Genomic DNA, 27643 nt, shown 5'->3' with positions numbered 1-27643 from the left:
CGATTTTGTGGAATTACTGAGCGAGCACTTTGCAAGAGTATATCATCCAGGTGGTGACTTCGCAGGAATGGAAGAACCAACAGCTTATACTGGAATTGTGATGAATGAAGTAGAGGTAACTAGTCTATTACAGAACCTCAATGTCAATACATCTGTGGGATTGGATGGTATACCAGCTCGTGTCGTACGTGAAGCGGCCAAAGAATTGTCAGTGCCCTTGACCATTTTGTTTAATTTGAGCCTCAGGACTGGGTCAGTCCCAAGGGGGTGGAAAGAGGGGAAAATAGTTCCACTGCACAAAGGTGGTTCCAAGGCTGCTGTTGAAAATTACCGGCCAATCAGCATAACAGGAATCATTATCAAGGTCTTAGAGAAAATAGTCAAGAGGAAAATACAAGATTGGATAGAAGAAAATGGGATACTGTATCGGGGACAGCATGGTTTTGTGAAGGGTGGGTCATGCCTCAGTAACTTTCTCACGTATTATAACACAGTGACGGCTGAACTGGATAAGGGTAATGGGTTTACAGTGATTCTACTGGACCTTGCTAAGGCCTTTGACAGGATACCACATGGAATTCTAATCAGTAAATTGCAGCATATGGGAATGGACATAGGGTTGGTGAGATGGATAGGAGGGTGGTTGACGGAGAGATATCAGAGAGTGGTTTACTCAGGAGTAGAGTCCACAAGACGGCCTGTGACTAGTGGTGTGCCACAAGGATCTGTTCTTGGACCACTGCTGTTTAATTTGTTAATAAATGATATAGGAAAGGATCTGAGAGGAACAGTTCATTTGTTTGCGGATGATGCGAAGTTGGGTAGGGCAATAGTGAATGCAGATGACGTCAAAATTTTGCAGGATGATTTGGATAGATTGGAGGTCTGGGCTAAGGAGAATGGATGTCAATTTAATGTGGCAAAATGTAAGGTTATGCATTTTGGGGTGAAAAGACTGGTGGCAGTTTACTGCATTGGTGGAACCGTGCTCCACGAAATTGATGAGGCACGAGATTTAGGAGTGTTGGTGGATAAGGAATTGAAATTTAGAGGACACATTGCAAAAGTGGCCAAATCAGCTCATCAAATCACTTGGTTGCTGAAGAATACGTTAACAAGCAGAGACAAGCAGGTTATTGTTCCTCTGTATCGAGCCTTGATGAGACCCCATCTCGACTACTGTGCTCAGATTTGTTCACCTAGGTTTCTTCTTGATGGCGAGGAGGTGGAGAGGATCCAGAGGCGAGTGACCAAGATGATAGCAGGTCTGTGGAATGAACCGTATGAGAACAGGTTGAAGATTTGTGGGTTGCAAAAATTGGTTGATAGGCGGAGGAGGGGAGATATGATTGAGACATTCAAATTACTGAAGGGTTTCTATAAAATTAATTCAGAAGATATTTTTGAGAACAGGGCTGGTTGTGGGAGGACTAGGGGACATCCATGGAAACTGGGCAAAAGTGTGGTTAGTAAAGGTGTTAGAGCTGGGTTCTTTACTTTTAGAGTAGTGAATGAGTGGAATGCGCTCCCTGAGTCTGTGGTGGATGCTGTGACAGTGAATGAGTTTAAGGCAAGGTATGATAGATACTGTATGAATGTCGAATAGTTGTGATGAATATGATTTGGGGCCTCCCTCGATGAGTCTAATGACTTCCTGGAGTTGCCCGTAATAATAGTAATAGTAATAATAATTATGTTAGAAGTAACTGATCAGGTTAAGGGTTCTTGCAGATTTAGTAGAATGAAAGTTGAAGTACAATTGCCATACAGCAAAGATTGCAAATACAACTCAGGAGAACATTGCAGTGCTAACGTTGACATGTAAAGATAACAAAGTCATTTTACCTCTTTAGAAGGCTTGATACAACCTCACTTGCACTGTTGTGTACAGGTCTGATATGGTTTCTGTGGTTATTCTGATACAGTGGAGAGGGGACAAAGAAGAGTGTTGCAAATGATATCAAGTTTGTGTAATACTGATTATGAAGACAAATTGAGAATTTATAGGCCATAGACACTAACAAGCAGGAGAAAGATGTGTGATATGATTGAGATTTACAAACATCTGAAAGAGTCATGCAGGATTTCAGTTGATGGAATTTTTCATTTTATGGAGGGTGAGGAAAGAACAAGGGGCGAAGTTGGGAATGAATGCAGACAAGATGGGATGTGAATGCTAGAATTTTTCTCTTATAGAGTGACACATGATTGGAATGGATTGCTGTTGAATGTTTTGTGCACAAGTGATGTGAATGAATTCAACAGCAGGTATCACAGCTGGTATGGGTAGTATGTGGTGTCTCTTGATGAGTCTCTGACTTTCTGGAGGTCTCTCTTAATAATGCTAATAATAATAATAATAATATGTAAAATATCCTTAAATTTATTTCCAGTTTCTGGGGAATAAAATATCTTCTTTTAATTGGAGGGATGGTTGGAGCATTCTTTATACCTGAAGCAAATATATTTGGTAAAGGTAAGATGTTGCTTTTTGTTTTTTATAATTGAAATTAGTTGTTAAAATATTTATTCAATTTGGCAAATTTAAGAAATATATTAAAAAGTGTATACTAAAGTTACAGACAGTAGCTGTCTGTGCTCTTATACTAAAGAGCACATAGTAATATTATCTTTAAACAGCTCCAAATTGCTGTAGTAATCATTTGAAGAACTACTAGATGAGAGGTGTCATCACCTAGCCAAGTTACTCCTTGCCGCACAGAAGAGAAGTAACTTCCAGAGCAAAAGAGAACATAAAGTTTTTTTTTTGGGGGGGGGGGGATGAGATATGAGTTAGCTATAGACATGTTGTTTGCACCAGGAAAGACTGGTAGTAAATGTCATTCTGGAAAGAGAAGCTCAATCCTGCATGAAGATCTAGGTATTCACATTTGTAATATTTACCTTTAATGGATACAGAATATATTATGCATACAGTTGTATGTGATTTTGTATTATCACTAGCTTCCTATTAACATGTTTATTCCTAATTATTTCTCAGGTCACCAGCATGGTCACATCTGACATTTTGGTCTTAAATTTAAGGCACATTCAACTGCATCATTTCACTTAGATCTTGGTTATCCTCTGGGTCTTTTAGCTGCCATTGTGGCACCAGACAATAACTGTTTTGCTACCATTTCCTCTTTTTAAGTTAGCATACCATTTTAGATTATATAGTACCATCTCTGTTCACACAGTCTTAAATGTGAAAAATATCAGGTTCCTATCTGATATATTATTATTTTCCAGGCTTCTATGGACATTCACAAACCACAACACCTATCATTCTTTGCCTTAAAAGCATTTAGTGTTAGAGCATTCACCACCTGTTCTGGCAATACATTTTATTCATTCACCACTCACCATACAAAAAAAAAAAAAACTTTTTTTCACTTCCTTACATTTTATTAATGTGATTCCCACTCACAAAAGGTTGTAAGCCTATAGTACATTAGTATCAATCCACCTATACCTTGGTCTAGTAATGTGAGAACTAAAGAGATTTTTTCCCCTAATTTTATTAATTTTTTTTATTTTTTTGTATTTTTTATTTCTTTTTTACATAGTCTGGAAATCCTCCTCTAGAGACCAAACATAGAACTTTTCAAGCCACTTCAGGCATCCAATAAGCAAGCTAGTGGTCTCACACCAGGCATTGAAATTAATCTTCCACCAAGACTTTTATTCAGTTTCTAAGGATGACCTCCTGTTCACCTGTTACCTGAATCCTTTTAAATGCTATCTGCTAATGCATTTTATTTCCCAAAAGTAGGCAATGCCATTTTTACCCCTAGCTAACTTTTGGAGACGGAGGAGCAGTCAATATCTATCTGTAGTCAGTCTGAGATAGCTGGCCCTAACTATCAGTGATCTTAAACAACATCAGGTGAGGAGAGTACAGTAAACAACTGCTGCCATCTTGTGGTCCCCAACTATAATGCAACATATTGTTCTGAAATAATGTGGCTTCTATGGTCAGTTTTCTTCATCATCAATTCCTGACATGTACCCTCAAGGGGTGTACAGGATATGATAGTACTACATGAAAAATTTACATCATTACTAACTTCCTATCTACAATTTTCCTCCAAATCAGTCTGTTACTTGTCAAGACTGAAACATTATCAGATCTTATGTTTCTATCGGTGAGGTAAGGTACTTTGAGGTAAGGTCTACGGTACTTTGTACCATATCAATCCACCTATATCTTGGTCTTCCCCTGGATCATTTTCCTGCCAACCTGGCAGAGAACACTTTTTTTGCTAATCTTTCCTATAATCTTTCACGCCTATAATCTTTCTCAGGACTCTCATATCTGCGGTCTCTAGTCTTTGGCCAAGTGTTTTACTTCTGACCCAGCTCTCAGATCCATAAGTTAAAACTGGCTTGAACACTGTCTTGTATACAGCTAATTTAGTGTTCCTACTAATTTCTCTCTTATTCCATATGAATTTATTCAATTGACTGCCTACCATACCAGCTTTGTTGATTCTGTTGTCTATTTCCATATTTAATTTACCATCTTCAGTAAAAATCGTGCCTAAGTAGCTGAAATGTTTTACTTATTCCACAGGTTCCCCGTTCACACTACAGTTGACATTTTCAACAAATCTACCTATTTTCATTGTCTTTGTCTTTTTAATGCTGACCTTCATACCATATCTATTACAACAGTTATTCAATTTAGTCAGTGAATCTTGCAAACTTTTAGCAGATTTATTTAGAAGTATAACATCATCCTCATAAAGCAAAGAGCTGACATTAACATCTCCAATTCTGATATCATGTTTAATACCACTTTCCTTCATAATGTGATCCATATAGATAATGAATACCAGAGGGGATAATGTTCATCCATGTCTCCCACCAGATTTAACATTAAACCATCTTCCTGTACCTCCTTCAATTCTAACTGTTGACTTACAACTCAAATAAAGACTAAGTATTGTTTGATATAATGCCCCATTGACACCATGTAATTGTAGCATATTGAATAACTTCTCTCTTGGCACCTTGTCATATGCCTTTTCCAGATCGACAAAACTTAAATACAGATCTTTGTTATATTCCCATGCTTTTTCAACTATTTGTCATAAAGTGAAGATCTGATCCTGCCAGCCTCTATTTGGCCTGAATCCAGCTTGTTCTTCACCAAGCTTTTCTTCCACAATTCTTCTCAACCGTTTCTCAAGTATACTTGCATAGATCTTGCCAGGAACACTCAGTAGGAAAATACATCTGTAATTCTCACATTCAGTTTTATTTCCCTTTTTATATATGGGTACTATTAGAGCTCTACTCCAATCATCGGGAATTCGTCCCTCTGTCCATGCTTTCTGAACTATGCAGTGCAGCCACTGTAAGACTTTTATACCACCATACTTCAGCATTTCTGGTCGAATATCATCTACTCCTGCTGCCTTTCCACATTTCAAGCCTTTGATGGCTTTTTCTACTTCAAGTATGGATATGTATTCCTGACTATATGCCTGTTGAGTTTTTTTTACCACTGTGCTATCACTGCTTGTTTCATTTAGCAATTTTTCGAAGTAATTACTCCATACTTCAAGGATATCTTTTTCTCCCCACTTAAATTAAGGGGATATTAAATCCCACATAGTTTTAAAACCGAGTAAGAAACTCAAAGATTGGAATCAGAGAGTTTCTTGCCGAATATAGTAAACTATAAAGTATCGGCGACACTAGCACCTGTTGCACCTGTTTGGAAAACTCGTTCGCAGGGTACATAAGTTCTTTTCGCTATACACTTTGGTATTAGGTCTAGCTACTCACTGATGAAGTCTCAAAAAAGGCTGAAACCGGTCTGGGTAGTGACCTCCCTCCATAATGTAATAACAGCATACATTTCCTAGGAAATGTGTTTTTACATTATGGAAAATACCTAAGAATAGCGATCTGAACTTCCCCCCCACCTTTGCAACGAGTCGTCCGGTACTACGTACTAGGATCACTTGCATTGGCTAACGCTAGTGTCGCCGATACTTTATAGTTTACTATATTCGGCAAGAAACTCTCTGATTCCAATCTTTGAGTTTCTTATTCGGTTTTAAAACTATGTGGGATTTAATATCCCCTTAATTTAAGTAATGTTTTCATTGCCGAAATGAAGCTTATTAGCTCTTTATACTTAAGTAATCTTTTTCTCCTGTTTTCATGTCACCTTTATCATCTCTAACTCCTTTTACAGCACTCTTTCCTCCTTTTCTAAGCTTCTTCAACAACCTCCAGAATATCTTACCACCTTCTTGATATTTATTTTCTATGTTCTTGCCAAAGTCCTCCCATGACTTTTGTTTAGCTAGTTTTACACAGTGTTTCGCTTTCTTACATTTGTTTCTGCATTTTCTAAGAGCAAAAGCTGACTTATTTGTCAGGAACTTTTGATATGCTTCCTTCTTTTCCTTCACTGCCTCTTTAACTTCTTGTGTCCACCATGGAGTTCTGATTTTTCTATTCTTGCAGACAACCTCACTACATGCCTCTCTGGCTGAATCAATCAGTGTTTTCTTCAAGGCTTGCCACTGAATCTCCAAGGTTTGGTTCCTGTTCTCAAACTGTATCATTTTTTCTTCAATAAGCTTTGTGTATTTTAGTCTACAGTTCTGAGAGCTGCTCAACTTTTATTCGCTTTAAAACTTTCTTACATGTTCTTTTCAATATGAAATTCAATTTTATCCTGCTCAAGACTAAATAGTGATCGCTTCCAATTTCATATCCTCCATACACTCTGGTGTCCTGCACCAGGGAGAAAACATCACTATCGACAATAACATGGTCAGTGAGACTTTTCTTATTCCTTGCCTCTTCTCTCCATGTGAATTTGTGCACATTTTTATGTTGGAACATGGTGTTAGTAATAACCAGTCCATGTCCTGAGCAGAAATCCCAATATAGATATAGTCAGTTTTCTTGATCTTTGGAAATAAAATCACACGTTTCTGGGGGGGGGGGGATACACTTTCCTGTGAAAGCGATCAACTTACTCATCTAACTGATCAAACAAAGGCGTAGAAAAAGTTCCTCTAGTCGGCAACTAGAATCAAACTTGGAGTGGTCTTTTTTCATGGCCTAGCACTATGGATGCAAATAGCATTGCCACATGGTTACACAGGGCTCTGATTCCTTTTAAAGTAGTTTAAAATCCTCTTAAATCCCATCTCTGATTCCTTTTAAAGTTCTTTTTCTTTATTTCTAAACATCTTCAACAGCCTCCAGAACATTTTGCTATCTTCATGATATTTGCAATAATTCACTTGTATCTTTTTGATAGGCTCTGCAGATCACATTCCCTTAATGTGTTCTCATACTCAACAGTCTTAGTTACTAGTCTCTGGACTACCTCTAAGGTTTCCTTGTTGCCTATACCCAGATGACGATCTGTGCATAGAAATCCAAATGTGACCTAATTATTATTCTGTATACACTGGAACTTCCACCTCCCTATACATCTCTACCAGTGTCCTTTTGAATGACAGCTATTTTTGGAGTAACCTTTCATACAGCTTTTGTAATGTGCCCCCTCACCTGCAGTTCACTGTCCAAGATCCTCTGTGTCCTCTACCTACTGGAGCAAAGTTCCTCCAATATGATAAGCTTCATTCCATCTTCTAATAATTAGGTTTAATGGAATAAAAACAGTACAATGAAATAATTAAATACAAGTTTAATAGTGCCGATATTTCATCTTTGTCACAAAAACATCATCTGGATAGAGTATAAAAATTGTAATAAAACATAACCTCAAACATGCAGATAATGTCTCTGTCACAGACATCTATGTCAACGATTTCCCAGATTTTTCTTATGACAGAACACTTCACAAATCCTGAAATTTTCATGGAACACCTTGGTTATTTTGTAATGTATTAATATTTTAATTATAGCATCATATTTTAATTAAAGAGTAATGGCATAATCATAAAGAGTAATCATAATCATAATGAAAAGGCAGGAGAATAATTTTAAACTTTCCATATACAGAAAACCTACAGATACTGGATGTTATTTACATTATTCTTCCAACCATCATAGATCACAAAACATAGCATCATTCACATGTTATGGAACAGAGCCAAAAAGTTTATTTCAGACGAAGAAGAGGTACAGACAGAACTTTCTCAAGTTGCTATAACACTATTGCAGAATGGTTTTCCTACAAACATCATCAGCAAGTTACTTTATAAAGACAACTTCCAACAACAAGGAACAGTCACCCAGTACGCTTCAACAGTAGTCATCCCTTATGTAGATTCAGTCTCTTCAAGATTAGCAAGAATGTTAAAATCTCATAACATCAGAGTGATATTTAAGCCTACCACTACCATCGGACAAGTATTAAGATCTTCTAAAGACAGTGTACCATTTTTCAAATTTCCAGGTGTTTATAGAATTCCATGTACGTGCACCTTTCATATATTGGGCAAACTTCAAGAAGCCTGGAAATCAGACAGAAGGAGCATGTTGGGGATGTCAATCACAACAGGACAGTCTCTTCAGGCTTAGCACATCACTTTGCAACTTCCAACCATGCAATTGACTGGGAGAATAGCTCTATGCCGTATTTGGATGATGATGATTATGGTTACAGAATTTTCAGGGAAGTGGCAGCGGTATTAAGAACGGGTAACAACCTCAACAGGAATCAGGGTGCCATACTGAAAGATATATGGAAAAACTTGATCAACTTACTCAGTTTAACGGAACTACAATATGCGAAAAATCATGCAACATGTGTGCATACAACACATATCCATGATACTGACTGAAGCTTCTCAACACATGCACGCATTGTCATGCATAGTTTCAAACTTAACTGCCTAACAGTTAACAACGTTTCTGTATTCTCTCATATTTTTTTGTGTGTACCATTCAGCCTTGACAAAGCTAGACAGTCGCTAGCGAAACTAGTAGGCAGGATTTTATTAATAAAGTACCGATGGTCTCATAACCACAAAAAGTCTAATTTTTAAGTATTTTATGACCAAATATGTATAATTTAAATCATAAAGAGTATTAGTACACTTAAGTATACGGTGTGACATGTTGACAAATATAAAATTACCTTTAAATCAGTTATCAATCACTGGACTAATAAAATCTTGCAGCATATTGTAGTTTCCACAGGCCAACATCATTAAATTAATTTGTGCCGATTTTTCGTTGCCATATCCCATTCTGATCACCAAAAATTTATAATATCATTATAAGTACTTACGAGTGAATGCAGACTTTTTCTCCTGTGTGCTGGTAGTTTCCCCCTCCTTTTGTACATCCTGGAGATCGCTTTGTAGGCTGGAGATGGATGAATCACTATCTGTTGCATCACAAACACCTTCGTGAAGGATAAGAATTTGCTGTTTTAAGGATACTTGTGACATAAGATTGAATGATATATTCACATAAACACAAGAAAGATATTTATTTAACCAAATATTTCGGTCTGGAAATAGCAGACCATCCTCAGTGGTATTACAAGAACAGTTTAAAAAAATACAAGCTAGAATACTAACAATAGATTGTTAAAAATAGAACACGCCACGTGATGTTATATCACTAAGTATGAAACGGAATATTTTGAAGTAGAGACATGATTGAAAAAAAAAAAATTAATGAGTAATCTTGATTAGACTTTCCCAGATTTTTGATATAGATATACAGTCATTACGATTCAGGTTAGGACGATGGAGCAAGGCCTCCACACTTTCCTTGAACAAACGTCCGAACCTATAACAGGATCTGTGTAAGAGGCGAGTCCTGGACCAAAAGATGCTGTGGTCAGTTTCAATCCCGTGTTGAGCCAATCCAGACTTCAGGTTTGTTGTGAAGAATGGAGGATTGATATTCTTGGATTCTTTTTTCAAGAGAACGTCCAGTCTGTCCAAAATAGGAGAGATCACAGTTGCAGGGAATTTGATAAACTCCAGGATGAGATAAAGTTGAGCATTTGTCTTTAGGAGAAGGAAAATGAGAGGGCAATTTGTTAATAGGTGAATATGTAGTTGTTAAATCATATTTCTTTAAATTCTTGGTAAATATCTTTCTTGTGTTTACATGAATATATCATACAAACACCTTCATTAAGAGATTTCTTAACATCAAAATTAAACAAAGTCCCTTGTCTCTTATTCATATTAAAATTTAAATCTGTAGGCCTATTACTTTTAAAAAATCATGGCCCTATGTTTTTGAAACAGGCACTTTCACCCTACAATACGAACTTGCGAAGAAAGTATTCAGTATTACTAGATTTGAGAACGGATACAGACTACTACCTTCATCTTCAATTTCAGTGGAAAAATTTTCTTTATACTTCCTTGCTGATTGGTCACTAACATTTGCAACACAGATATTATTTTGTTCAGTTTTGAGAACAGAGGATATGCTGCCCATTGTTGTAATCGGCTTGCAGGCAATTTTTATGACAGGTCATAAACAGCAGTATTCCCTTTCCCGAATTACTTCGATGTTTAAAAATACACGGCTTGGTCACCGACATCATGAAACACTTATTCACTTTCTGTGGAACACTGGTATTTGGGAAACCCTGATCTATGTTTGTAGTGTGTTTTATTACATTATTGGAACTGTTAAACTTATGTTTAATTATTTCATTGTGCTGTTTTCAGTTCATTAAACCTAATTATGAGCTTAAACCAGCACTTAAGCTATAATGTACATTTGCTCATCCATCTTCTCTGACTAAATACATGAAATTACACTTAGCAACATTGAAGTGACATCCTCCATTCTTCAGCCTAAACTACCAACCTATTCAAATCCTCTTACAACAACATCACATTAAGAGATTCATAATTTAACATTATCAAGAAACAGTTGAAAATTTCCTCCCAAATCAGGCCTCAAACTGTACCATTGATATATAAATTAAACAATGGTGATCTTAGAACAGCACCCTGTAGTACTCCACTTATTATTATTATCATCATCATCATGAAAATAAATAAAATATCACTAATTATAAACAGCATCTGGTGAAGAGATGCCTGGTGAGATCTTTCTAAGCAACAAATATAAAATGTATTCAGGCAATAACAATCAGAGAAAATGAGTAGCTATAGTATTCAACACTAAATGTGAGTATAATCTTCTTGATAATGAAATATTCTTCTTCAAGAATAATGAATGGCATGCAATGTCAAGTGGAATGATGCAGGCAAATACCAAACTTTGAAACTAGACAATGAGACTTTGTGCCATTGGAACCACAGAAGGATCTACTAAGGAAGAAGTGGAGGAATTTTTTCAAGGCATTAGAGAAGGAAAAGTTGGTACTCGTTTGAGATCTAAACAGCAGAGTAGGAAATGATTACCACAGTGTAAGTAAGTTTTAAAATGAATTGGTTGAGCAGCTTTCAGAGGTAAACTGTAGATTAAAATATACAAACATTATTCAAGAAAATATGAAGGTATGAAAACAATAACCAAACTGAGACTAAGGAGGTAATTAACTCTCTATTGATAGCCAATCAGAGCTAGCTGGCCCAATACTATTTCTAGTTATAAATGGCATCCGATGAAGAGAGGCAGGCAAGGGCCATCATTTCATGGCCCCTAACACAGTATATTATTTGTCTGAAATAGTGTGGATTCTGAGATCAATTTTCCTCTATTCAGTGACTAGATTCGAACTTGTTATTATTATTATTACACCTCTATTATCCAATCCATAATGGAATATGCTTCACCTATCTGGATGCAAACATCACAAACCAGTTTAGACAAGCTTATAAAAATTCAGAAAGATGCAGCTAGAATCATATGTGGACTAAGGAATACATCTGGAAATATAGCAGAATTCAAATCCAACCTTGTTCCTTTAAAAATTAGGTGGCAAAAAAATCTTCTAAATTTGTAGAAAAAAGAGCCAATCCACATCATAGAACAAGTGAACCTTTTAAAAATTGGCAACCAACAAACAGAATAAAGAAAAAATCAGCAATGCATGAAATCATGGAAAGTAAAATTCCCTTGGATTGTCCAAATAAAATAGCCAGCTACCCAGCATTTCCTCCAAATCAAGACATGAAAAACATAATTATCAATTTGGAAATAGGGAAACATGAGGAAAAAAGTCTAGAAAACCCTGAAATCTTGAGATCATTAGCTCTTTCAAACATAATGGAATATGGACCTGACTCAATAAAGATCTACACAGATGGCTCCAAAAATCCAAATGGCAATTCTGGGAGTGGTGTACTCATCTATGGCTCTCAAAATATAGAACTAAAAACAACTAACAGTATTGAATGCAACTCATACCATGCAGAATTAATAGCCATTAACACAGCACTGCAACATTTGGATAAACAAAACCCAAAGGAATTTATATTTTTCGCAGATTCCTTAGCAGCCCTTCAGGCTATTAAGAACTGCTACACTAGCAATCAAGAAGCACTTAGAGACATAGAAAAAACATAAACAAACTACATAAGGATTCTGAAATAATTTTCCAATGGATCGCATCCTATGTAGAATTAAAGGGAAATGAAACTGCTGATGAAGTAGCAAAAATAACTGCAACATCAAGTGATACCAGATTTCGATCTTTTTAAAAACCACTCAAAAAGAAAACATGAAAAGAACAATTCTTCAGGACATGACTTACTACTGGTATTCAGCAGATAAACCAGGAGCTACCATCAACTCCAAGTTTAATCGCTGTCTCACTACCATGCTCTCTCTCTCTCTCTCTCGCCTCAAGACCGGCCACACAAGACCAATCAAGCTTAGCAATGGCATAAAAGTCTGCCATTTAGCAATTAAAGGAAGCATTGCCAATGCATTTACTAAATTGTATGGATATTTCCAAATGTGAACTTTATAACAACCCAGAAAAGGTGCTGTATAAAATACTGAATTTGACCTCTATGATCTGGTGTAATAAAATAAAAAAATTATTATTATTAATATTAAGGAAAACCTCAAGGAAGTCAGAGCCTCATCAAGAGAGGCCACATATCACATGCACCAGCTGTTATTCCTTTTCTTGCATTTGTTCACACTACTTGCACTCACCACCTCCAATGGCAAAACATTCCAAATATGCACTACTCTGTGAGAGAAAACTCTAGCTCTAACCTCTTTCTTCACTGCATTTATTTTCAACTTCCATGGATGCCCTCTTGTCCTCTCCATAAAATGAAAAATTCCATCTTCTCTTGTTCTGTATAAACACGTTGCTAGTGTCTGCATTCCACAAATTCTCATTCAGTCTTCGTAATCTATATTTCACAATCCTGATACCATCTTTAATGTTCATCATTATCTTTTTTTTTTTTATCATCTCTTATCTCCGATATCTTTTATCTTCTTTGCGCGCTCTCTCTCTCTCTTTTTTTCCACTGTTTCAGCATCACCACAGAAACTAGGGGATCACCCCCCCAGCACAGTAGTTTAAAGTGAAGTTGTATCAAGGTCTTGTAGAGAGACAAAATGACTTTCTTATCTTTGCATATCTAGATTTTCAACATTACAGTTGCATTGCAGTTGTATTTGCAATCTTTGCTATGTAGCCCTTGAACCTTCAACTTCATATCTACTAATATTCCAAGGTATTAGTAGATTGGTCTTCTAGCATAACCCCATCAATATAATATAACATCAGATACCTCATCACACACAGTGTATAACTTGAGATTTACTAACATTGAATTGAGAGCCATTTTCACATGCCCACGTTTCTAGCCTATTGAAATGATTCTGCAAGTTACACATATGAGTTTTTTTTTTATGCTCCTCCCACAGAAACAGTTATTTGTAAACCTATAGTACATTTTGTACCATGGATTAGGGATAATCCCCCCCCCCCTATTTTATGAATGTTATATATTTCATTAGGGATAATTCCCCCCCTATTTTATGAATGTTATATATTTTTTTTATATTTATCATTTTTACATAATCCAGAAGCCCTACTCTAGAGACCAAACATGGAACTTTTTCAAGCGGCTTCACTCCTCCAATAAGTGGGGAGGTAGTCTCATACCAGGTGATGACATTCATCTCCCACTTAAAGACAATCACAAACATCTATACCCACTGTGGGATTCAAACCTGCAGCCTGTTGGTTGGAGAGCAGGTTCACTAACCACAGTTACATTCCTGATTACCCTGCCTATCTTTACATCATCATTAAATGTATAGATTGAATAATAACGGACCAAGGACTGATCTTTGTGGTACACAACTGGTTACTTTAAATCTTGCAGATTCACATCTCTCATATATCACTTTTTGATATCTGTCAGAGAGTCGTGTAGAATTTTTACAGAATTACATAGGAATTTTTCTACAAGATTACAGGCAAGCATACTTGAAAAGAGGCTGAGAATGTGGAAGAGAAACTGGGAGAAGAACAAGCTGGATTCAGGTCAAATAGAGGTGTCAGGATCAGATTTCCACTTAATGACAAATAGTTAAGAAATCATGGGAATATGACATGGATCTGTACTTAAGTTTTATCAATCTGGAAAAGGCATACGATAAGGTTCCCAGGGAAAAGCTTCTCAAAACACTACAGTTATATGGAGTAAATGGAACATTATTCAGGACAATACATAGTCTATATTTAAGTTGTAAATAAATTAGCAGTTAAAATTGAAGGGAATACAGGAAGATGGTTTGATGTAAAATCAGGTGTAAGACAATGATGCTCATTATCTCCACTCTTATTCATTATCTATATGGATCACATTATGAAGTAAAGTGCCATTGAACCTGATATTAGAGTTGCTGATGTCAAACACTTGGCTCTTTGCTTTATGCAGATTATGGTGTACTCCTGAACACATCCAGTGCAAGCCTCCAAGATTCTCCAACTAAATTGAATGACAGCTGTAACAAATTTGGCATGAAAATCAGTAATAAATAAAGACCAAAGCAATGAAAATTTCCAGGAACATTGAAACCCTCAGCTGCATTCTCAATAGAGAGCCTATAGAACAAGTAAAATATTTCAGCTATTTAGGCAAAGATTTTAGTGAAGATGGCAAGTTAAATCTAGAAGTAGACAACAGAATAAGCAAAGTTGGTGTGGTGGAGAGCCATTTGAATAAATTTATATGAAATAAGAAAGAAATTAGCCAAAATACTATACTAGCAGTATACAAGACAGTGTTCAAACCAGTTTTAAGTTATGGATCTGAGAGTTTGGTTGGAAATAAAACATTATATATAATATATTATAATGATCAAAGATAAGAGACCACAGAAATGAGAGTTCTTAGAAAAATTAGAGGCTTAAACAGATGCATGAAGGGCAGAATCATATTAAAAATGAAGACTTTAAGAAGGAACTTGAGATTGTTTGCATTCAAGAATGTGTGGGCAGGTCTAATCCAAGGTGGTATGTTCACATAAACATACTGGAAAAGGAAAGGTTAGCAAAACAGGTGTTTGATGCTAAATGGCAGGAAAAAGACTGAGATAGACCAAGGTCTAATTGGATCGATTCAGTTAGAAGTGCCTTAAACGAATTAAGTGTTTAGATATGACAATATTGTAGGGTTGATAAGTAATAGACTAATTTGGCAGAAAATTGTTGATAGGATATTATTAATAATGTAAACTTAATCATGTAGTGCTGTCATAAATCCTTTGAGGATACATATCAGTAAATTGATGATGATATTCTCCAATTTATAGAACAGTCTTCCATGCTGTATCCTATCAAAGCCTTCAAAGTCCAAAAGTATCATGGTGTATTCATTCCACTTGTCTATCTCATCAGTAACATTATTATAAAATGTAAGTTGCTCAAATATGACTTGCCTTCAGTTATCCCATGGTGTTCATTGCAAAGTATGGATTCTCTGTCAACCCATTTCTGTATGCAAATTCTTACAACTTTTTTAGTATCTTTACCACCACTCTTGAGATTTTGATAGGTCGATAATTAGATACATCAATCTTTGCATTACCTTTGTGCAATTGGGATTATCATACATGCTTTCCACTCTTGTGGAATCTTCCCTGTTCTGATACTCCAATTATATAGTCTTGTCAAAGGTTGTATAATTGGATTATTTTATTATCCATGCTGATATCCCATCAGTCTGTGTCTGGCCAAATTCTTATTCTATTTGTGCATAGCTCTATGGAATATATATAGCACTCGGAAAGGATTAAAACTGATTTTTAATACTTCCAATATTTCATCTCAGTCGCTGAGACATCTTCAGAGATTACAAAAAACTAATGTAACACACACTCAAATGCAACACAATACTAAGCTAAACATGTGGGTGACTAAAGTCCTATCTAGGTGGTGCACCCTCTATGGGTGATTGTAGATGGCCTAGAATGTAAGGTGGAATCTCTGATAATTAAGGTTTCCCAATTTTCAGAAGTGTAATGCAACTGTATTTATTTAAGTTTGGTCGATTTCTGAGTGCTGCAGAAGATTCTAAAAATAGTCTTTCTTTTTTGAATTTACCGTAGTGGAGCATGGTGGTTTTTTTTCCCTAGGAGATCTTGTGGGTTGTATCCAAAACATGGTCTGCCAGGCCAGACTGACCATAGTCATGATTGCAGATATATGATTTGTGTTCTTCTAACCAGGTGGTTGCTGATATGTCTGTCTGTCCAAAGTACGGCAGCTTGCAGGAACAGGGTACTTTATAAACTCCAAGCACTGAGAGAGGAGGCAGCTGATCTTTTGGTAGAACGGATAAGGGTAGCAAGTTTGTGGTTGGACTTAAATGCTGTGTGGAGGTTGTACTTTTTTAAGGACTTGGCTATTTTTTCTGATGTGCCATGGATGTGGGGTATGGTGATGACATTTCTGAACTCCTTCTGAAGAGATGGCTAGGGAATGGAGGAGGAACTGATTATTTTTTTAATACACTGTAATTGCTGTAGCTATTGGAGAGGAAGGTGTTGTGTATGTAGTTGAGTTCGGTTGAAAGGGCGGTTCCACTGGAACAAGGATTGTGGGCACTCTTGGTTACAGTTTTGATAATGCCATACTGTTGAGTAGGGTGGTGGTGGGAGAGTTTATGAATGTATCTGCCTGTGAATCAGAATCAAAATATATACAGTGAAGGAAAGTTTACCATTAGGAAGACGTGTAACTAAGGTGTCTTGGAAGGTTAAACTATTGTTATTTTCCTTTTCCATCGTAAACGGGATTCTTGGATGTAGGCTGTTGAGGTGACTGAGGAAGGAGTCTAATATGTCTGGGCCATGAGGCCAAATAGAGAACACATCATCTACATATCTTAGCCAGACAGAAAGTTTGAGAGGGGCTGAGTCTATGTCTTGTTTTTCAAAATTTTCCATATAAAAATTGGCAAGAGAAGGTGAGTGGGGGGAACCCATGGCAGTTCCCTCTATCCATTTGTAAATTTTGTTCTTCCAAGAAAAATATCCAGAATTGATGGAAAAGGAAAAGAGATCTAAGATGTCAGAAGGAAAAACGTTTTTTAAGTGTTAAGGTGTCACTTAAGAGAATATTGGTAAACAGTAAGGTGATGTCAAAGCTTACGAATATGTCTGTATTATTTAAAGTTAGATTTTCTATCAAGGTTTTCAAATGGGTAGAGTTTTTTTATTTAGGATGTGGTGAGTCTGGTGAAAGGGATCCTGCAAGCTGGCGAACTTTGGACAGATAGGCAGATCAGCAGCCATCCACTTAGAAGAACACAAATCACATATCTATAATCACGACTATGGTCAGTTTGGCCTGGCAGACCATGTTTTGGATATAACCCACAGGATCTCCTGGGAAAAAACCACCATGCTCCTCCACAGTAAATTCAAAAAGGAAAGACTATTTTTTAGAATCTGCAGCAGCACTCAGAAATCAACCAAATCTAAATAAATAAGGTTGTATTAAACTTTCGAAAAAGAAACATTATCTGAGATCCCACCTTACATTCTAGGCCACCTACAATCGCCCATAGAGGGTGCACCATCCAGATAGGACTTTAGATTCGCCCACGTTTTTTTTGGCTTAGTATTGTTGTTGCATTTGAGTGTGTGTTACATTAGTTTTTTGTAATCCCTGAGGATGTCTCATTGACTGAGATGAAATATTGGAAGTATTAAAATCAGTTTTAATCCTTTCTGAGTGCTGTATATATTCCATTAAGCCTCCAACACGACATCTCCTCCTCATATACCCGAGTTTCTTCACCCAGTGAAAGAGATAGCAGTGAACTCAATGTTGCATACACCAGGATGATAGTTTTTAGCAAAATGAGCACTCATTAGTTTTTTTCAATCTCTTCTGCATCTGTTAATCACAATACCATCTGCATTCAGTGGAGTTATTCTTTCAGATTCATTCTTTCTTTTATTGCCTTTCATTTATAGCTTTGATATTGACAATGTCCTTTGATTGAAAATACCTGGCTTTGAATCCCATGTAGGACATGAAGAATGTTTTTAAGGGCTTTTCAATGGAAGGTGGGTTATTTGGCCTAATATGGAGTAGCAGAATTTTTTCTCCTTCCTGGAAACTTGAGTTTTTCATCCTGTAAACCAGCCAGAAGAAACACCTCTCCACACACTGACACTATACTGGCTTCATAGTCTTAGTTGCATTGGCCATAATCCCAAATAACAATGATAATCTTTCTTTCTTGAGACACAGCACCCCAATGCATGATTCACACTGGCTCCTATCAGTCAGCCATTCCTGTAACCAAGCTATCCACTGACATATATATTCCTGCTCAGTTTCAACATCCCTTTAGTAAAATTATTGAAAATATTACAGTGACTGGTTAAAGATAGAGTATAAACCTGGATTGATGAGAATGGAATCTTGAGACTGCAGCATGGGTTTATTCATGGGAGGTCTTGTTTCATTAACTCATATTTATAATGGAATAACTAGTGTATTGGACACAGGAGGTGTTTATGCCTTCATTTTTAATATTATTTTGTCATTATGCCATCTATTCATTCTCTTGATTTTTCTCAGAACTCGTCTATCATCTCTAATCTCCAATCAGCTGCTTCATTCTAACCTATCTCTCAGATTCTTAAATTCAGATTGGTTTGGACACCATCATATAAACTTTTGGTTGATTTCTCTCTTATTCCATAATTTTATTCACTTGGCTTCTTGCCATTCAGTTTTGTATATTCTATTTTTATTTCTGTATTTAATTTTTCATCTTCACAAAAAACTGTGCCTTAACATGTTCTAAAGACATCCAGTGAATATCTTTTGGAATAAAAAATAATGCCAGGTGGTGTTTCACTGAAAGGTTTGTGTAAAGAAGGCTCCCAGTTCAGATAAGTTTTTTTGACAAATTAATTGTATATAAGTGTGTTTTTATCTGTAGAAGTTGCAGTAGAAATTGTGCACTTATAGTGTGTTTGTTTATTTACAAAATTATTAAACTTAGCATATTGATACAACATGGTGGAGAAAGGCAAATCATTGCATAGGTCTGCATGAAAGACAAATGAAGTAGACAGAGTTGGTGTCTCAAAATTGGTACAGTGTCGTGAATGTAATATGTATGCATGGAAAGATGTCACAGATGTTTATATAGAGAGGCTGAATAATAGAAAATAATTAGTGTAGATATGTAGGAAATATAATATTCTAATGGACAATGAGGCTTGCTTAAATATGAGTTTAAATAGTTTAAATACATGTAGAAAACAGCATCGTAACTGACACTCCAGTTGAAGATTTTGCGAATGTTTAGAGTGTGTGTGGAAATGACAGCACAGAAAAAAGTTCAATTTATGATAATTCGGGTGATAATTTATGTGACGCTAAAAAGTAATTGTGAAATTAACGATAAATTGAGTAATAATGATGTTGAAAAACAGCATACAGTTAATGGTAAGGTGGTGAGTGGGATTGATGGTGAACAAGTGTGTGTGCAACTGGCCATAAAATAGTGAGTGAATGAGATAAAAAAAAAGTGATGCAAGATATGAAAACTGAGTTGGTGAAGATGAGGCAAGAGATGAAACAGATGGGGAGTGAAATGAAGAGAATTGTAGATATGTATAGAAGAATGAAGAACATAAAAACGAATAATTTGAAAGAGGTAACGAAAGACCCATTAGTGACGTATGGCAATTCGATTATTAGAGGTGTGGTAAACAAGAAGATACACAAAGTTTGTTTTCCTGGAGTTAAAATGAATAGAGTGATCGAGGCGTTAGATATAAGAATTAAGCAAGCAAAAGAATTGGTAGTGGTAATAGGGAACAAATAACTTGACTGGGAAAAAGGAAAACATAAGATTGGATATCAGGAGGTTGTTGAGAAGGATAAAGGATAATGGATAATAGTGTGATAGGAAAGGTATTTAGCGTGTTGCCCAGGTATGACAGTGGTGAAATGAGGCAGAGAATAAAGATTGTGAATGATATGTTAGCTGAAATGTATGAGAAGAATGGTGTGCAGTTTGTTAATGTGTGGAATGAGTTTGAAAGATGAATTGAACTGTATAAGAGTGATGGACTGCATTTGAATGATTTTGATGTGAGTCATTTGGAGAGACTGCTGCTGGAAGGTAGAGAAATGAGTGCAGAGAATGAATAACAAGTAAGAAACAATGTGAAAGAGCAGCAGAGTGAGAAATAAGAGATTGAAATGGTGTTTATGAATGAAGAAGTGGGTAGCATGAGTACAGAGAATGAGAGAACAAGTGTGCAAGACGAACAGGGTAAAGAGGAGAGGGTGGACTGGGAAACACATCATGAGAAAGGTTGATGCTCCAAGAGGATGTAAATAAATGCATGTGTAGACAAAAAGGGAAGGAGATGTAGGGAAAACAGTTGGATTCGAAGAAAGGTCTGAGATCAATAAGAGAAAAAGAAATGGCTTGAGGAAAGTGTTATTATTATTATTCAGGTCTCCATGGAGTCAAAAGACTCATCGAGGGGAGGTCTCCCCCCCCCTAAGAAACACAAAGTCTATCATACCACTCCTTAAACTCATTGACCGTTCTCGCTCTCACCAATCCATCAGGCAATGCATTCAACAGTTCAACCACCCTCCATGCAAAGAAACCACTCCTCACCCTTTTGCTCACAGTTTCCTTTTGTAACTTCCAGGGATGGCCTGGAAGTTACGAAAGGAAATTGTTTTTTCATAATGTCCTTGTCATCACTCCTTCCTGCTGTTCAACCAAGCGAAAGAACTCCCCAGTGTCAACCCTGTAACCACCTCTCAACAGTTTAAAAGTCTCAATCATATCACCTCTCCTCTTCTGTCCACCAAACTCTGCAGTCCACATTCCCTGATCCTCATAACCAAAATTGTACAGTCCTGAAACCATCTTTGTCATCCGTCTTTGTACCCTTTCCACAGTTAATTTATCCCCTTCAAATCCTGGGGACCAAATCTGAGAACAATAGTGTAAGTGTGGTCTGATCAGAGACTTATACAATGGAAAGATAACCCTTTTATCTCTGCAGGTCAGTGTTCTTCTCATAATTGCAGCAATCCTCTGTGTTACCTTCACCACCTTTGCAATATGTCCCCTAAATTTCAGGTTTCTATCAATCATCAACCCCAGATCTCTTGTCTTCCCTGCTTCCTCCAGTATAACTCCTCACATAGAGTATGCAGCATCCCATCGATGTTTCCCAAACCTCAAGCCCTTACATTTTGCTGCATTAAACTGAAATCCCCATTCATTTGCCCAAAAAGTATGGACAAGTCACATTTGATAAGTGATATCAGTGAAACTTGTTCTAAATCCTGTTTGGATATGAATGATACCAGTTGAAGAAACAAGGCAAATGAGATGGTTGCATGGATTGAGTTTGTTCACCCCAAAATTGTTGGAATAATTGAAACATGGTTGGATGAGGATGACATCCTGACAGGATTAGAGATGGAAGGTATGATTTCGTAAAGATGGAAAGGGTGGTGGAGTGCTACTGATGATAGAAAAAGAGTTATTCCATACAAGGTAGAGATGCAAGTGGGAAATGGTGGTAATGGTTTTGAGGTAGTATGGTGTATGATAGAGGTGAATAGAATGAAATACTTTGTTGGATGTTGCTATAGACCCGGTAATGTGAATGGTAGTTACCAGGCAGTATACACCCTCTGTCCAAAAAGAAACTGAACTTTTGATAGAAAATAAAACACATCTAATTATAATTATTCAAATCATTTATTTCAATCAATATACTCTCCCTCAATCTTCCTTACTTCACACATCAATAAAACTGCCAAAGCAACAATACCAAGAGGCAAACGGAAAAATACCTGGATACCATACTGGAAAAATCACAATATTGATTCAATGATTACAAAAAGAGAGAATATCGATAAACAATTTTCAGAATTAATAAAACCGATGAATCCAGAAAGAAATTAATGGACATAACACACAAAATAGAGCAGGAAAGTTGGAGGTGCAAACAAGAGAAATGAGAAATGGGCAGAGCTTTTCAGTAACCTGGACCCAAGAAAAGACAGCCAACACTGGAACATTATTAGAATCCTAGACAACAATATCAAAGAAGAGAACCAACAGAAAACAAACTTTATCATAAATGCTGGGAAACAAGCTGTTACAGATCAAGAAATTGCAAACACACTGACAACAACCTATTCAAACAACTCCAAACTTCAATATAACAGCGAGGACAAGACCCTCAATAAACTCATAAGTACAATACTAAAACAAGCAAGAACATACCAAGCTAATGACATCTTCTCCATAGAATTTACACTAAGTGAACTAAATTCATCAATTGAGGAAACTGCACCAAATAAATCTCCTGGTAATGATCTTATCTTTGGTCATATCGTCAAACACCTTGGCAAACTGCCAAAGAACAACTTCTGGACATTCTCAATACCTCTTGGCGAACAGGCAAACTTCCAAAAAAATGGAAAAAATCAGTTATACCCATCTTGAAACCAAAACCTGACAAAAATCCTGCAGAATGTCAAAGCTATAGACCTATTGCATTAACTAGCATACTCTGTAAAATTACTGAAAGAATCATACACTCCAGGCTCATGCACTGGCTGACAAAAAATAAAAAAAATTAACTACTACCAAACTGCCTATAGAGCCTGTCATTCGACAACAGATCAATTATTCCACTTCTGCCAAACAATAATAGACTCATTTTAGGAAAAAACCAACAAAAAAGACAACTGCCATATTCCTTGATATGACTGCTGCTTTCGATCGTGTTTGGATCAAAAAATTAATACAAACAGTACATGATATTGGAATTAGAGGAAATGCTTTAATCTGGATTGCTGATTTCATTAGAGCAAGAAAGATCAAGGTTAGAATCAATGCAGCAATATCAAGGGAGCAGAGAACCTGGACTGGTGTTCCCCAGGACTCAGTACTCAATTGACTGACAATTGACATTTATGTCTTTAAGGGTGAAGCAAGATGCTTTTCATATTCCCCACTATCTGTTGTGATTACAGTGAAGGTAGAATTTATGAGCAGTTTGCTTGCCCTAGATGGGCGTGGAGATTATTCATCGCTACAGAAAGTTAAAATTGTTTTTGGCCTTTTATATTTGAATATCTCCGTTGCCTCATATGCTACAGCTTGCTGAACTAGATCATTGGGGTGTATGGATGTCTTTAAGAAGAACTTAGTTGCTACAGATTGTAGGAAAGAGAAGATGTAAGGAATATTTGTGTCTCGATGAAGTTGATTGTTTCTGACATACCATGAGGCATTCAGAATCATTCTCAAACACTTGTTCTGTACTCGTAGTTTGATAATGTTAGTATTAGAGGTGTGGCTCCAGGCTGGAGAGGCATGGGTGATTATAGGACGAATCGTCATCTGGTATAGTTGCAATTTGATTCTGTTGCTTAGCTTGCTATTTCTATTAATTAGCGGGTAGATCTGAGCTATGACTTTAGATGCCTTTGTGCACGTAGACTTGATGTGTTGGTTGAAAGTTAGCTTTTTGTCGAGCATTACACCCAGGTATTTTGTTTCTGTCTGCCAGGGAATTTTAGTGTTTAACAGCAATATGTCTGCTGCTGGCCTTTTTGTGATGAGAATGAACCGAGCTTTTTTGGGGGTTGACTTCCAGTCTCCATTTGGAGAACCAACCTCCCAACTTTAGAAGGTTTTTCTTGAAGCTTTCTGGTAATGAGGTGTGGTCGGAGAGATCTGGCTAACAATGCTGTGTCATCCACATATAGGACCATGATGGATGACATTGGGTTGTGCAGGATATCTGACATGTATATAGAGAACAGCAACGGAGCCAGTAGGGATCCCTGTGGTGCTCCAGCCAAGATATGGCACTGAGATGAGGTGGTACCGTTGATTTTAACTTGCATGGTTCTATTTTGAAGATATGATCTGATTAAATGTACCATTTTCAGAGAGATACCGACTGAGATGAGTTTGTGTAACAGTCCGAAATGCCATATTTTGTCAAATGCTTTGAATAGGTCTTGAAAAACAGCTCCTGTGCACTGGTGCTAGTTAAAGCTGGTGGTGATCTATTTCACAATTCTATGGATTTGTAAGGTGGTACTATGGTGTTGCCGAAAGCCAAACTGCTCTTAGGAATGATGTCTAATTCGTTTACAGAGGCTTGAAGTCCAGAGAGGATGGCCTTCTCCGCAACCCTACCTAGATTGGAGATGAGACTGATTGGATGATAATTGTGGGGGAGGTGCGGGTCCTTACCTGGTTTATGAATTGGGATTACGTCAGCCTCTTTCCAGATGGAAGGAAAATAGTGAAACCTTAAGATGGCATTAATGATTATAGTCAAGTGCACTACAGCTTTGTAGGGCAGTAGTTTGATCACCCTATTTGAGATACCGTCTGGTCCAGACGTTTATTGTTCTTTAGTTTTTTAATAATATCATATATTTCAGCAGGTGATGTGGGTGCAATATTGGCTGCACTGGTATCTGGGAGTTTTAATACGTGTCTGACTTGTCTGTGGATTTTGTATAAGTGATTGAAATCTAAGTTGTCATATGTAGGTTTGCACTGCTGCTCTAGATTCTTTACTATGGCTTCTGCCTTGTCTGCATCTGTGTGAACTAGGCCCTGGTTTGAGATTATGGGGTGGGGAGGAGAGAGAGAGAGAGATCTGTTTTTATTTCTGAATAATCCCCAGATAGAGTGATCAATAGGTGAGATAGAGGCTAACTTTTCATCCCAAACTTGGTTTCTATGAGTTTTAAGTGCAATTTTAACTGCCTCGTTCAATCTATTAAGAACTGTTTTGTCCTGAGGTGCACGAGTGTTACAAAATCTCTTCCTAGCTCTGTTCTTCTCTCTGATCAGGTCCATAATATATTCTCAGGCAAACGACCAGGCTTGGGGACAGATTTGTAGAAGGTGGCAACCTTTGTAGAGGACTTGATTTGTTGGCTGAGGCTAGTAACTGCAGATTCCAATCTTCTTCTGAGCATATGTGAGGGACAGATGGTCTTATAGGCTTTGTGGATTTCCACTAAGACCAGACGCATAGGGGTTTTGTCTGCTCTAGTTATTCATTAGGGTCCAATTTGATCCTTAAGTGCTTTTGACAATCTGTCCCACGATATGCATGAGTGAGAGGGAGGAGACAGATATTCTTGTTCTCCCAGTTGTAGTAGAATTGGGTTGTGATCCGATGACAGCTCGTTTAGTGATTTAAGGCTGTACTGTAATTTAATGTCTTGCAGGATAGCTATATCCAGGATGTCAGCAGTGCCAGACGTACTGAGATGAGTTGGTTCGGTAGGTCCAACCACAACAGCATGGTTTGATCCTATGTAGTTGGAAAGGATGCAGCCATTCTTGTTGGTGGTTCTACAATTCCAAGATGGGTGTTTGGAGTTTAAATCCCCAGCAATAATGGTGGGTACTCTAACTCCTAAAATGGCATTTAGATCAGTGTGCAGTAGAGTTTTAAGGGTGGATTGTAAGCTGAGTAGATTTTCAATCTGCTGGCGGAGCTGGTGAAAACTTCCATGCCGGTAATTTCAAGGTTAGTGGTTGGTGGGTTGTTCACAGAATGGTGCTTAATATAATTTTCAATGAAGATGGCAATGCCACCACCTCTGTAATTTGATCTATCGTTTCTGTACATGAGATAACCCCGTATATTGGGGCTGTCTGAGGGTCTAAGATGTGTTTCACTGATCAGTACAATATCTGGTTGGTATCTGTAGGTGAAATCGTGTAGCTCCAGAATTTTGTTCCTTAGGCCGTTTGCATTCCATGCAATGATCTGCAGGGAGGCCGGAATGAATTTGTTTTTATTCATTAATGATTGCTGTGAGGATGGCCTGTGTTTCACATAGGAATCTTTTAGTGGAAGTTGGTGAAGGGTTAGACAGGCTGAAATCTGGTAGCATGTTAGCTAGAGAGAGGCCATGATAACAGCTGTCAGGTTAGTAGGTGCTGTTGTCTGATTATGTTCTGATGATGGTTTGTTTGTGCGGGCCACATCAGCATAACTTCTTGTTTGCCTTTGGCTTCCACTGTCTTTGAAGGTCGATCTTTAGAAAAGAACGATCATGTATAGACCCAGCCTTTTGCCTAAAATTAATAATAGAGAATAGAAGAGAATATAATTTAGAAACACATATTGCATTTATTGACTTTGAAAAAGCATTTGACAAAGTTAAAAGAAACATATTATTTAACACATTAAAAGAAAGACAAATACCAAATAATATCCTAAAAGCTATCACAAGTATATATGAAAATAATCAAATACAAATAAGATTAAATCACGAGCTATCACATACAACAGAGATAAACCAAGGGGTCCGACAGGGATGTCCCCTCTCAGCAACTCTTTTTAATATCTACTTAAATGAAATAATAATAAAATGGAGTAAAAATTTACATCAAGGAATTAAACTTTCACCTACAGTTAACTTAAACACTCTTCTCTTTGCAGATGACCAAATAATAATTACAAATTCTGAAGATAACTTACAGAAAGCTATTTTAAATCTAAATGAGATATCCAAAGATTATGGTATGATAATATCAACAGAAAAATCAAAAACTATGGCCTTTAAAGGACAAGATCCAGCAAGAACTAAAATAGTAATAGATAACAAGATCTTAGAACAGGTGAATTCATTTAACTACCTAGGATGTATGATCACATATGAAAATGAAAAAGATATAAACATAAAAATTGCAAAATATTTAAAAATAACAGGTGTAATTAACTCTGTATTTAAACCAAACCTAGTTCAAAAACAAACCAGGCTAAAAGTATACAATACATTAGCCTTACCTGTCTTAATGTATAGAAGTGAAATCTGGACAATAAAACAAAAAGACAAACAAAGATTGACAACAACAGAAATGAAGTTTATGAGAAAAACTGCAAAGTATACCCTATTTGATCACAAAAGAAACGAAGACATTATGAAAGAATTAAACCAAGAACCAGTAATACAAGCCATTAGGAAAAAGAAAACCAGGACGTCCTCTTAAACGATTCAACGATGACTTCTAAGGCCGGAACAGGCCATGCTAGGCCTAAATCCTTGATATGTATGATGATGATGACATCAACATAACTTCTTGTTTGCCTTTGGCTTCCACTGTCTTTGAAGGTCACCGACTGTTGCTGCCGAGTCTCAGGTTGTGGAGCGGGGCGCCTCAGGTGTTCTTTTACTAGAGGAGGAGGGCAGTTTAGC

General features: G+C 36.9%; 1 protein-coding gene across 1 annotated transcript in view; it reads left to right on the top strand.

Moving 5' to 3' along the window:
- LOC150107059 (putative serine incorporator) overlaps positions 1-27643 on the top strand; it is a 341534-nt gene that overhangs the window by 63949 nt on the left and 249942 nt on the right. Inside the window, exon 4 of the mRNA XM_090392928.1 lies at positions 2394-2476. Within this exon, the coding sequence (XP_090249054.1) occupies positions 2394-2476 (83 nt within the window). The remainder of the gene's footprint in view (positions 1-2393; positions 2477-27643) is intronic.

This window comes from Typopeltis vanoorti, chromosome 5 (assembly GCF_054136105.1).
Source record: "Typopeltis vanoorti isolate ZY-2024b chromosome 5, IOZ_Tvanoo_1.0, whole genome shotgun sequence".
Taxonomy (NCBI): Eukaryota; Metazoa; Arthropoda; class Arachnida; order Uropygi; family Thelyphonidae; genus Typopeltis; species Typopeltis vanoorti.
The sequence above is the reverse complement of the archived record's forward strand: the minus strand, read 5'-3'. Positions and strand labels throughout refer to the sequence as shown.